This window comes from Bos mutus, chromosome 17 (genome assembly GCF_027580195.1).
Source record: "Bos mutus isolate GX-2022 chromosome 17, NWIPB_WYAK_1.1, whole genome shotgun sequence".
Taxonomy (NCBI): Eukaryota; Metazoa; Chordata; class Mammalia; order Artiodactyla; family Bovidae; genus Bos; species Bos mutus.
In genome coordinates, this window is record NC_091633.1 from 27,695,270 (window position 1) to 27,707,837 (window position 12,568).

Here is a 12,568-nt window from a genome sequence, read left to right on the forward strand (position 1 = left end):
CACAGGTGGTCCCCTGGGGTCTCAGTCTTCAGTCCCAGCTGGGCACTTGTCTGACACCTGTGTGCCGAAGCCGGCACTGTTCACAAGCATCCCACATGTAACCTTGGCAACAATCCAGCTCTCTAACATCACCAGTCAGTGCATGAAGAAACCAAGGCTTGCCCAGGGCTCAAACACTCGCATCATGTTGGTGGCCCAACTGTCCTGTCCCGATCCTTCCCGCGGGATCGCCAAGCTCTGCCCTCCCCACCCAGCTGCTGTTTATTCCTCTCAGGTCCTCTGCAGGGCCTGGTGGGAGTGAGGGCTCAGGGGGCGACTCCCAGATGCAGCCACCAGAGAGGAAATTAGGAAATATACCAAGAGCCCAGCGGGCGCTTTCCAGAAAACTTTGAAGCACATCCTTCTGTTCTAGCAACACATCCTCAGGCACCTGCTGTGAGAGCATCAGCTCACCGCCTGCCTAGGGACAGCAGGGTCTGGATAGAGGCAGCAGGGCCACCCGCAGCTCTGAAGCCCTGTGTGGATAATTTGCTGGACAAATGACTCTGTTCTTAAGGCATCACTGGCCACCTTTGGGCAGAGCCTCATGAACATCCCCAGGCGAGAGAGCACAGATCTGGGGCCCCACCCTGAGACCCTGTATCCCACAGACCTGTACTTCCTGGTAGCTCTCAGGGGCATCAGATGCTGCTGGTCTGGGGTTCACACTGAGCACCGAGGCCCTGCAGGGTCCCTGCCCCCCGGGGCACCTCTAGGTCGTCCTGCACACGTGCTTGGGTGTCTCTGTGGTGTCCCGGCCACTACCCTGTATCCCAGCCACTCCTTGGTGTCCTGATCACTCCCCTGGCCAGATCCCCCTCCACGTTTCTCATTAGAAGCCCATCTCGCCCCTGAATAGATGGGTGGGAGAAAATGGGCAGATGCTGTGTCCTAGGACTTTCTCACAAGGATGAGAAATTGCTTCCAACTAGATTTGGGTTTCTATTAACCGAGACCCGATAGACCACATTTCATATACACGAGACCCAATCTTGTGTTTACCTCCCTGACCTAAGGTCACATGAACATCCTCATTTGAACTGTCGCTGCTGGAATGACTGGACAATTCAAATTCCTTTGGGAACAAGGTGGGAACACAGATCAGTCCTCATACACAGGCATCACAAACAGGGTTCTGGGTTCTAGGAACTGCACATGGAGTGGCCTCGTGGCCCACCAGACTCATCCTGTTTGCCCGGCTCCTGCAGGCCCTAGCAGACCCCACCCAGGGCACAGCTCCACTTGGCCCCGGGCCCCAGCCTTACCAGCCTGTGCTGAACTCCACATGGGCATCAAAGAAGCCAACGACGGGGGCCGTGGCGACCTTCCAACCCTGTAACCGCGCCCGGATCAGGCCTTCCCGCCTGCTGTTGCGGACGATCTTCACCAGGCCCGGGTATCTCTTGCTGACGTATTGGTCCAGGTTGAGCTTGAGTTCCACTGTGGGGACACGGAGAAGTTTCAGGTATGGCACTGTGGGAGAGCCCGAGGCCACTGAGATGCACGGTCACTGTGGGCTCCGGATCCATACTTCATAAACTGTAAGAGGACACACCACAGCTGGACATGGCTCAAGGTGCTGGGGGCATTTCGGAGAGATAAGACCCCCACCTTGTGGAGCTGTGTTCCAGCGGGAGAGACCACGAGCTATCAAGCCAGATTGATCCAGGCAGAGAACGTGTTATGAGAATAAGAGAAAACGGGGCTGAATTACTCAACTGTAGGAATGCAGTCCACGGGCAGATGGATGGATAAACAAAGTGTGGCGCATCCACACAATGGAATACGGTCCGGCCTTAGAAAGGAAACTCTGACACATGTTACAAGGTAGATAAACTCGAGAACATGATGCTCAGTGAAATAATCCAGTCCCCAAAGGACAAGTGCTGTGTGATTCCACTTACATGAGGTCCCTGGAGCAGACATATCCATAGGGACAGAAAGCAGAATGGGAGGGGGGTGGGGAGTTAATGGGGACAGAGTTTCATTTGGGGAAGATGAAAAGGTTCTGCTGGTGATGGTGGTGATGGCTATACAATGATATGAATGTCCTTGATACCCCTGAGCCCTATAATTATTTTGTAAATGGTTAATTTTACATTATGAGAATTTCAACTCAATAAGTCATTGAAAAAACGGATGAGGGCCCAGGAGTCTTTGTGAGGAAGCTCCCAAGGGCTAAAACTACAAGCAACAAAATAGGTCACAATAATAGCAAACATTAGCCAAAATGAAAAAAGAAAAAGGGGAAAGGGAGTGGGCGTCTGAGTGTGGCGGGGGCTTCTCCAGGTCGGCGGGGCAGGGACAGGGGTGGCCTGTGAAGGTCACGTGGGCTGTGACAGGACAGGGAGCCGGCGGGGAAGAGAGGAGGACGTTACAGGTATGGGAAATGAGCAGTGTGGAGACACCCTTGGCTGCTCTCAGGGGTAGGGGAGTGGGTGGGCAGGAGGTGCAGGGAGGAGCAGAGGGCTGGGGTGTGGGCTCGGGGCTGAGCAGGAGGAGCTGAGAGGGTTTGAACTGGATCCTTGCTCCAGGGCCTTTGTCAATACTCTCACGCCTTGGCTATAGGGACTTCTCGCAGAAGACCTCCACCACCCAGAGGCCTTCCCCTACATGCCCACCACCAGGCTCTAGTGGATACTCCCAGGAGGGCAGCCTGGCCCCACAGAGGGCTCCAGCTGCATAGCCAGTGGGTCCCGGAGCAGTGTCCCTGTGCTCTGTCCTGCGCTCTCCAGGCCTCATTCTCGCTCCCTTGGCAGTGTTGGGCGGGGCTCTCCTGGCACAGACACAGAGCACAGGCGAGGCTGGAGCTCCTTCAGGCCAGGAGGGCTCTGGGACGCCTCTCCCCGCTTTCCTCCACGCTCCCCCTGACTCCTGACGTGAGAAGGAGAGACTGCAATGATGGAGAGACCCAACAGTCACAGCTCAGCGCACCAGGACCTTGGTGTGGGAGCTGCCGGTAGTGGGGTCCATGCTCCTCTCTGCTTCTGCAGAGGAACAGATGAGGACAGGCCAGGAACCTCCAGACCCTTGCTGGGGGCTTGGAGCCCCATGTGCCTGGTGGGTGTGGATAAATGCCTGGGCTGGGTGGAGGCTGACGCGGGGCCATGACAAGAGATCCCTGGGGCCCACACTCCAGCTGTGAGCACTGGCCCCTTCCCCATCAGCAAGCCTCCCACTGGAGTTTTGTCCACAAACAAGAAGTGAAGGTGTGATTAGCATAGAGAGACTTAACACATGGGGGGCCTTTCTGGATGATGGCTGTAGGGGTTGAATAGCCACCACCCCCAAACTCAGGTCCACCCAGAACCTCAATTGGAAATAGGGGTTTTGTGGATATAAAAGGTTAAGGGTCTTGAGATGAAAACCTTCTGGATTAGGATGGGCCTTAAATTCAAGGATGAAGGTCTTTATGAGAAAAGGAGAGACACAAGCACACCAGAAGACACCTTGTGAAGATGGAGGCAGAGACGGGAGAGGTGTGGCCACAAGCCCAGGACACCAAGGATGCCAACAGCCGGCAGAAGCTGGGAGAGGCAGGAGGGATCCTCTCCTGCAGCCTCTGGAGGAAACGTGGCCCTGGCCATACCCTGAATTCAGAATTCTGGGCTCCAGGGCTGCAACATGCTTCCCTTGCTGGGGTGCTGAGCTGGCCCCACTCACCATTATCACTGTTGTCGTCCACCAGGATCACCTCCTTGAGGAGCTGGGAGGGCGTGTGGTTGACCACGCTGTGGACGGAGCGCAGGATGACTGAGAGGGCTTCATTGACAAAGATGAACACCACAGAGATCTGGGGCAGGTCATCCGAGTAGGTCATCTGTCTGCACCTGCAGGAGAGATGGCATGGGGGGCAGAGGTCAGTGTCGGGACAGGACGGGGAGGTGGGAGCCTGGAGCCCCCATAGGAGGCCCATCGGGACCACTTCTAAATCCTGCTACCGATGGAAGAGCAATAGGGATACCACGGTTAGAAAAGGAATGAGCACAGGGAGAGAAACAGAGGGATGGTGTTCATCTCAGAAACCCTGACTTCCATACTCTGACCCTGGACCCTGCTCTCTCCTTGAGGAAAGACAGGGAAATTGCACCTGTAAGGGATTAACGTCCCACTGAGATCGCTTGGAACATTTGTTTTGACACCCTTGGGAGGCATGAAAGAGAAGTGAAGGAGAGATGATCATCTCTTAGTGCAGTCCAGTGGAGGGTCCGGGAGAGCTCCAGCCTGGAGCCCACATCAGCCACTCCCCATGCCCAGCCCTATCTGTGCCCCAGGAGGTCATGGTGTTGGTGGCTGCTAGACAGAGGGCGTCTACTGGGAAGGTCCTATGCTCAACAGACGCTGTCCTCTGAAGTGGGATCTGAGTAAACAGTGATGACAAGTACACAAGTGTTGGATGAGGGCTGTGGAACTAGGAGAGATGTCTGTATGGGACAGCCTAGTCGTGGCCTCCGCCTAACCTCAGTGTCAAGATAAAATAGAATGATGAAGTATCTTCTCCAAAGGTCTTATCTTGGAAGTAGGGATGTGGGAAGGGAAATGAAGGGAGCAGGGAAAGCAAAATATTCCATAATTGAGCGTGGAATAAGGCTGGTGAGTGCCTGTTAATGTAATAATACAGTGGAATAAATTCACAAGGGAACATGGGGAAATTATCAAAAATAGAGAAGTGGGGGGAAAAGGAACAAAAATTGAAGTAGGTAATAAAGTAAGACAGAAGGAACTCAAGTATGTTGGCTGCTACAATAAATGTAAGTAAACTAATTCTCTTTAAAATAGCAGAGGCTGTTCAATGAAGTTAGATACTTACACACTAATGCACATACACACATGCACACATTCACTCACATATTCATACACACACAGCTCTGCTGTTTATGGTTTATAATAAACACAATTAAAATAGAGTGATTTTTTAAAAAAAAGATTGGAAATATAAACAAGTGAGAAAGAGATGCCAGACAAATACTGCCTCCCTAAGCCAGACATTCAGCACAGATATCACACAGGATGGAGAAAGCTCTTTATGAAGGAGACATAATAATTATAAACTGTTATCCCAAAGTGAACTTGCAGCTGGGTATAAAAGGGAAAATGACTAGAAAAGTAAGGAGAGTTTGATGAAACCATAACTGTGCGTCACCTTCAGACTGGGCAGACTGAAAAATTGAGACCATGAAGGAATTTACATAAGGAAACCCCTAATTCCTTCAGGGAATTTTTTTTTTTCCTTAGGCTCATAGGACATTTACAGAAAGTGGTCATGTATTTGCAAAACAGAGAAATTTAGATTTTTATGAAGCAGGAATTTCACAGGCTGGGCTGGGTCTGTGGGCCTGTGACCTGGGCAGTCCCACAGGGCCCACACTGGGAGTGACCCACTCTCATCACAGCCTCCTTCCTATCCATCCATGTGCTTCCTATTCTCATCAGCTAACCAGTCATTAGGTTAGGGGTCATACTGCTCCAGTATGGCCTCATCTTAACTAATTACACCTTCAACAACCCCATTTCCTAATCAGAAACATTCTGAGGTCCTGGCAGATAGATTTGGACATCTTTGGGGGGACACACTTAGACCAAGATCAGTCCTGCCTATCCCACAACGGGAGAAAGAGCTTTATTTAAAGATGGTGGTGGCGGGGGGACTTCCCTGGTGATCCAGTGACTAGGACTCTACACTCCCAATACAGGGCTCCTGGGTTTGATCGCTGGTCAAGGAACCAGATCCTACCTGCTGCAACTAAGACCCTGTGCAGTCAACAAATAAAGAAAAATAAATATTAAAAAAAAATTAAAATGGGAAGTCATTGTAGTTGTTGGGGGCTAAGGGTGAGAACGGAGAAGGCAATAGCACCCCACTCCAGTACTCTTGCCTGGAAAATCCCGTGGACGGAGGAGCCTGGTAGGCTTCAGTCCATGGGGTCGATAGGAGTCGGACACAACTGAGCGACTTCACTTTCACTTTTCACTTTCATGCATTGGAGAAGGAAATAGCAACCCACTCCAGTGTTCTTGCCTGGAGAATCCCAGGGACGGGGGAGCCTGGTGGGCTGCTGTCTATGGGGTTGCACAGAGTCGGACACAACTGAAGCGACTTAGCAGCAGCAGCAGCAAGGGTGAGAACGGGGTAGAGCTGTTTGAGAAAGATGACCAATACTGGGCATAACCAACCATGATGATAAGCAATAACTATAATAATCAATTATGAGAATAACTGATCATGATGATAAATAATAACGAGGATAACTGATACTGATGATAATGAATTGTGATAATAACTAATACTAATGGATAATTAATCATGATGACAACCAATCAGGATGATAGCAACAGCTGAGGGTCCCCAGCGCACAGCACCTGCTCTCTGTATCTCAGCCCTCCAGCTCCCTCAGCAGCCCTAACAGAAATGTGAGGATCCTGGCGGTTAACTCCCCCCTCCTGTAGTGAGTGCTGCCCTCAGAGCTGGTGCTGGCTGCCCCCAGCCAGCGGGGAGCGAGCCTTGAGGGGGGCCCTCCCTCCCTGCCTGCTCCCAGCTGGGGTTAGAGTGCCAGCCTGGCTCTATGACTAAGGAGAGCCCTGCGTCACTGTCACATTGGTATGGGCTGCGGTGCTGCAGGGAGAGTTCATCACTCAGGAAAATGCTTTCTGACAAGAAGACTTCACTCCATGTTTCTGTAGAGGAAGAAAGTTGGAATGTATGATTTTCATGAACCTGCAAAATGTGTAAAACAGGAAAAAAAAAAAACACACCTTGAGGAAGGAAATCTATCTTGAGAGTGGCCGCAGCTGCAGTTGCAGACAGGAAGGATGTGTTTGGAGGAGGGGTTCTTGGGGGCCTGCAGGGGAGGGGCTGCAGTGCCCCCCACTGCCTCCCCATCCCAAAGGCCTGGGTGCTGGCATTCCTGCACCTTCTTCCCAGCCCACTGTCCTCAGGCGTCCTCACGTGGCTTCTTTAGGGTCTCTCGCCCCCCACTGCAGGCCACCCAAGAGCAGGCTCCTTCACTGCTGTACCCCAAGACCCCAGAGTTGGTCACGCAGTAGGGCTTACAGCACTTGTTGACAAGGGGAAGAAAGAACAAGTAAATAGGTCATGCATGGCCGAGTCCTGACACTCATGGGCTCCCCCGCCCCCGTCTCGGTGCACAGCGACCTCAGCGCAGCAGGAACCTCCACTGTGTTCAGGGTGTCGAGGAAGCTGGCGGAGTCTGGAGGGCGTGGGAGCTCTCGTCCCCCTTCCTCTCTCTCCATGACCAGGTTAGGAGGCCAGGGACCTCTCCGGCTTTGCCACTGGGCCACAAACTTCTGTTCTAAAAGAGGTTTCAACTGGCAATAGCCACCTGGCGCTGCCTGTGGAGAAGCCACCAGCATCTGCAGCCGTCTCCCGGGGACACATTTCACATGAGACTCCTTTCAGGGGCTGGAGGCCATACTGGCCAGAAGGGACAAGGTGCCCGCCCCCACGGCTTCCACTTGTGAGGGCACGGGGGTTGGGGGGCGAGCACGGAAACAAAGGTTTTGACTGCAGAGAATAGAGCAGGGTGACGGGGTGAAGAGTGGCCACAGGGAGGTGTCTTTGGACAAGGCAGCGGAGGAGGTATGGGGGTCCCAGAACAGTCAGTCCGTTTAGGCCCTGGAAACATACACCCAGATATTTATAGTCCCAGGTCCAGAGGCTGGAAGTCCAAGGCCGGGGTGTCCCAGGGCTGGTCTCTGAGGCCTCGCTCCTTGACATGCATACAGCCGTCTCCTCCCTGCATCCCCACACAGTTGTACCTGTGTGTCTGTGTCCGGATCTCCTCTCATAAGGACACCAGTCCTGTGGGATTAGCCCCACTTTGCAGCCTCACTTTACCTCAGTCACCCGTTTATAGGCCCCACCTCCACATACAGTTACATCCTGAGGTCCTGGCATTAGGACTTTAACATATGGATTTGGGGGGACACACAAGTCAGCCCACAGAAAAATCCAAAAGATAAGTAGGACCCAGCCAGGCAAGGACCGGGCCGTCCCATGGACTGGGGGTGTGTAGGGCATGTTTCCCACTGGGCGATGAGCTGTCTCACTTTATTGTTTGTCTACACTTAACAAATCACACCCGTTGCAAACATTTGCAGCTTACAAATTGTTATTTAAGTTAGAAATCGTGCAACAGAGGTGGCTCATTTTTCTCCAGCGCAAATTTGCATAAAAATAATCTGTTTTCCTTAGCATATAATCCCCTTTTCAGTTGGAAAATAAAATTGTTTGTGTTAAATATTGAGCAGAGGGTGTTCTCTGGTGGTTCAGTGGTTAGGACTCTTTGCTTTCACTGCTGAGGGCCCAAATTCAATGCCTGATCGGGGAGCCAAGATTCCACAAGCTTTGCAGGGGCCACAAAAAATAAAAATTAAAAAAATAAATATTGAGCCGATAGAAGGGTTTGTTTTTCACACATAAGTAGGTAAGATGTCAGTGAGGCAGTAAGAAACCTGTGCTAATACCCCACTGGAGATCAGGAATGTTACCGTCCAAAGAGCAGCCTCCTCCTCTCTGCTTTTCTTTACAGTCTCTGATCCCAGGTACCCAGCCCGTAGCGCACGTGAACTTGACCTTAGGCCGAGCTGCTCTGGTCCTGCCTTTGTACCAGGACAAGCTCCACTGGCCGCCGGGCCAGCCCGTCCCACGATGTGCCTGCTTCTCCTCCCAGCCGTGGCACTGTGTTTCCACATCTCTTTCTGTGCCTGAATCAGCTTTCAGTTTCAAGGCTCAGTGGCCTCCCTGCCCTGCACTGGAGCCAGGGAGGGGCTGGATGTGATGGTGGAAACAAAACTGACCATCACGCAGCAGTCCTGGAATAAGTCCGTCTAAGTAGAACCAGAGGGCTCTTTGTAATTAAAAGCCCTATTTCTGTCAGACAGAAAATAAACCAAGTTGACGGAGTTTGGAAAGAATCAGAGTTCAGCAAGAGGGCGGCTCTGAGAGCTTGTAATCACAGTGATCCAGAATGGGTCTGGGAGTGGGGCAGATGCAGGGGACAGAGTGGGGGACATGGGAAAAGAGGGAGAAGGACCTCCATCATCCCCACCCGGGGCCTCCAGAGGGGGAGGGAGACCCAGGGCACACCCACGCGCTCTTGGCTTACTGTAAAACTGAGAGAAGACCGGGTGATACACTATAATTATTTCAACTTGACATTGAATGTTACATCAACATAACATTTTTATGTTCAAACCCGTAGCGGGGTGTCCCCACCCTTCCCTAGACAGTCACAGGTCAGGAGAGAACGAGACCCTGTCTCCCTGACCCCCTCCCTCCTACTATTACCCTCCCTGCTCCCCTTCACAACAAATTCATCCCTTTCCAGTCCCAGCTGCTCTGGCAAAGCCTTGGCCTTGACTTTGGTCTCCCCTACCTGTCCCTTGACCCTCTTCCTGCATGTGCTCACCACCCACTAAGAAAGGCACGATCTCTAGGATGTGAGCTGGGTCCCCTCTGACCTGACCTCTGTATTTTTCCTCTTGCTCACCTGATGGCCCCTCAGGGCCCCAGTGCTTCCAAGAGCACGAGAGTCTGCTCCTGCCTCAGGGCCTTGCGTGCCCGCCCTGCCTGGCACACATCTCCCCTATATGGCCACATCACTGACTGCTACTCTGCTCTGCCTCCCGGGCTGGGAGCCCCAGGCAGGGCTTCCAATTTGTCTGGTCACTGCCTCACCAGCACCCAGGACTGCAGACGCTCCAAAGGCTTCAACACATATCATCATAGCTCCTTGTGAACTCAAAGGCGGGCTGTGAGATGCACGTTTAAAGCTATGACACATGTGGACAAACCTCTGGATAATTCTGTATGGGGGAAACACCAGAAGTCTAAACGTGAGTGAGGTTCAAGCTGAATTTGAGGATACGTGTGCATGTATACCCCACATGGGCACACGCATGTCCACGCTCACACATGCCACACACACCCATAAGCCCTTGACAGAGGAGTTGTGTACCCACCTTGGGGGCATTTGCCTTATTCAGAGGACTCTTCAGTCCCTGCTGAGCCACGTGTAATCCAACCAGACCAGGTTTTCCCAGTCTCAGCCCTCTGGATTTTGGGGCGGGATAATTCAGTTAATTCTCTGTTGTGGGGGTTGTCTTGTAAACGATAGCATTTAGCAGCATCCCTGGCCCCCACCTAGGTCGAGACAATCCAGAGTGCCTCCAAACACCTCTAAATGTGCCCTGAGGTGACATTACCCAGTAAGGAGCCCTGGTCCAGGATCTGAGGTCTGACCCTGGAGGCCTTGAATTCGGCAACCATTCTAGCATTATCAGGCTCTCGGCACCCATCCCAGTGTACCTGGTGACTGACACCTGTTGCAGTGCAACCCTCTCAAGGTCCCTTCCTCCCCCTGAAAATGTAACACCAGCCAGAGTCCTGTCCATCCTGTCTCAGGCTGAGGACATTTGCTGTGGTCCAGCTCAGCCCCTTCCCCTTCCCCTTCCCCAGTAACACATGAAGTCCACTTCCCATCATCACATTCTAAGTCCCAGCCCCTGGATGCAGTGAGGGATGTGACTAGGTCTGAGCCAGGCAGTTCACCAATAGCTCCGGAATAGACACACAGAGCCACAGAAATGTTGTCTGAGGCCTTGGGGAGATAAGATGTGAGGCTGCAGCAGCTGCATTCATTTTGCTCCCAGTGGTCAGGATGAAGCCATGAGGCAAGAGCAGACCAGAGAGACGGTGAGATGCCAGGTCCAGATGACATCAGCTGATCCTCAAATCCAACTCGACATGAAGCCAGCGCTTCCTCCAGACTTTGTAGTTGCAGGAATCATATATCCCCTCCCTGCCTCTCCCCCTTTCTCTCTTTTTCCAGACTAAGACAATTTGAGATGGATTTTCTGTCACTTGTGATAGAAGGAGTCCTGATCCAGCACAGGTCCTAAAATGTGCGTGATGCAGGGATGCACTTGTCTGAAATCAAGGATGCCCCTCAGGAGGGGTCTGCCTGGCTGTAGCATCCTGAGCATCCCTGAGTCCCTGCAGAGAGGGGAAGACAGGGGAGCTGGTGGGTTCAGCGCTCACAGGGGTTAGCCTGGCCACTGCCTTGGCCATAGCACATTCCATCTCAAGATGTCCCTGTCCGGGTGAGCTAGGGGCTTTTATCATATTGTTGGTGGAGATGACACGAGCTGCTTCATCCTAACCCTGTCCTTGTCTGGGACACACACAGTCCCAGCTTGGAACCTTGATTGCCTCTAGAGGAGGGGAGAACCAACTGCCAAACCCCTGAGTTAAATTCTCAGCAAACTCCCGTCTCCAAGACTCGGGTGTCCCCATCATCCTGTGAGGCAGAGACTGAACAAACCAAACTCTGCAGGGGCTCTGAGAAGGAGCAGGAAAGCACCCTTGCCTTTCATGGTTCACAGGTGAGACACACAACAACCCAGGACACGTGAGGGAAAGCCTCCTGGGGACCCTGGGAAGCTTCCTCTGTTCTTAAAGAGCAACAAGATGTAGGAACGTATTTATTCTAGCCCTTTGGAAATTTGACTTATGAAGATGTGATGCTGAGAGCTGCAGCAGCCATATTGTGACCATGAGGAGCATAAGCCCAACGCACTGAGTGTGGCAGAGCAGAAAGTTGGAAAGAGTACAGGTCCCCGGTGATGTCACTGAGCCACCAATGCACAGCTTTGTCCCCTCTCAAGCCTGTGGACTTCTTGTTATCTGAGATTAGGAATTCCATTGTAGTTGCAGCCACTCCTGAGTTGCTGGGTTATTCATATGAAAGCATTCTTTCTGATATGGAACATTCATTCTTTTTAGGGGGAATCCCACTTCTACCTTGAAAGTCATCAGCCCCTGTACCCCCAAATGTCACCCCACGACAGTCTGAGATGGGTGTTCTGGCAGATTATGCTTTCCAAAGATGCTGCAACATCAGCTCCCAACCCTCCTAGCACTTTGCCTCCCTCCCCTCAAACCTCAGGGGCTCAGCAGCCTCTCGCCAACAGAACACAGGGAAGGATGTCACTTGGCTTCTGAGCTGCGCCATGAAGAGCAACAAGGTTCTGTGTGCTGGGTCTCTGTTCTGGGGCCAAGTGGTACCACAGAGGGAACCGGACTCTGCCCTGGCTGCCAGGCTGAGAGGAGGTGCAGGCCATGCAAAGGGGCCCTGTGTGGGTGCTCAGTGGACTGCACATCTGCTGGCAGGCACGTATATGATGGCACCCTCAGGTGACTCCAGCCCCCATCGCTGAGCGCCCCCACCAACATCACTCCTTCTCAGAGCAGCCCCAGAAGGCATCGCTCAGAGTCAATTTCCTCTGCACCCGGTCTGACCCCTTGCCTCTGAGTCCATTAAAATGTGGTTTAACACAGCTGACTGAGCAGCAGCTATAACTGCGACAGGTATGTTCCCCAAAGCCTGGCAGCTCCATCCTTCTCGTGGACACATGGTGTCCTGCACGGTGCTGGGCACACAGTGGAGGCTTCCGCAGGCTGGCGGGCTTCACACTCGCCCCCACGCCCGCCAGATCACAGTTGCAGGAG

The 12,568-nt window shown here is 52.6% G+C and overlaps 1 protein-coding gene across 1 annotated transcript in view; it reads right to left on the reverse strand.

Annotated features, from left to right (window-relative positions):
• The window catches only part of GALNT9 (polypeptide N-acetylgalactosaminyltransferase 9), a 119,495-nt gene that overhangs the window by 62,796 nt on the left and 44,131 nt on the right, over positions 1-12,568 (reverse strand). Inside the window, exons 3-4 of the mRNA XM_005891207.3 lie at positions 3,703-3,869; positions 1,305-1,479 (exon numbers count right to left, since the gene is read on the reverse strand). Of these exons, the coding sequence (XP_005891269.1) occupies positions 1,305-1,479; positions 3,703-3,869 (342 nt within the window). The remainder of the gene's footprint in view (positions 1-1,304; positions 1,480-3,702; positions 3,870-12,568) is intronic.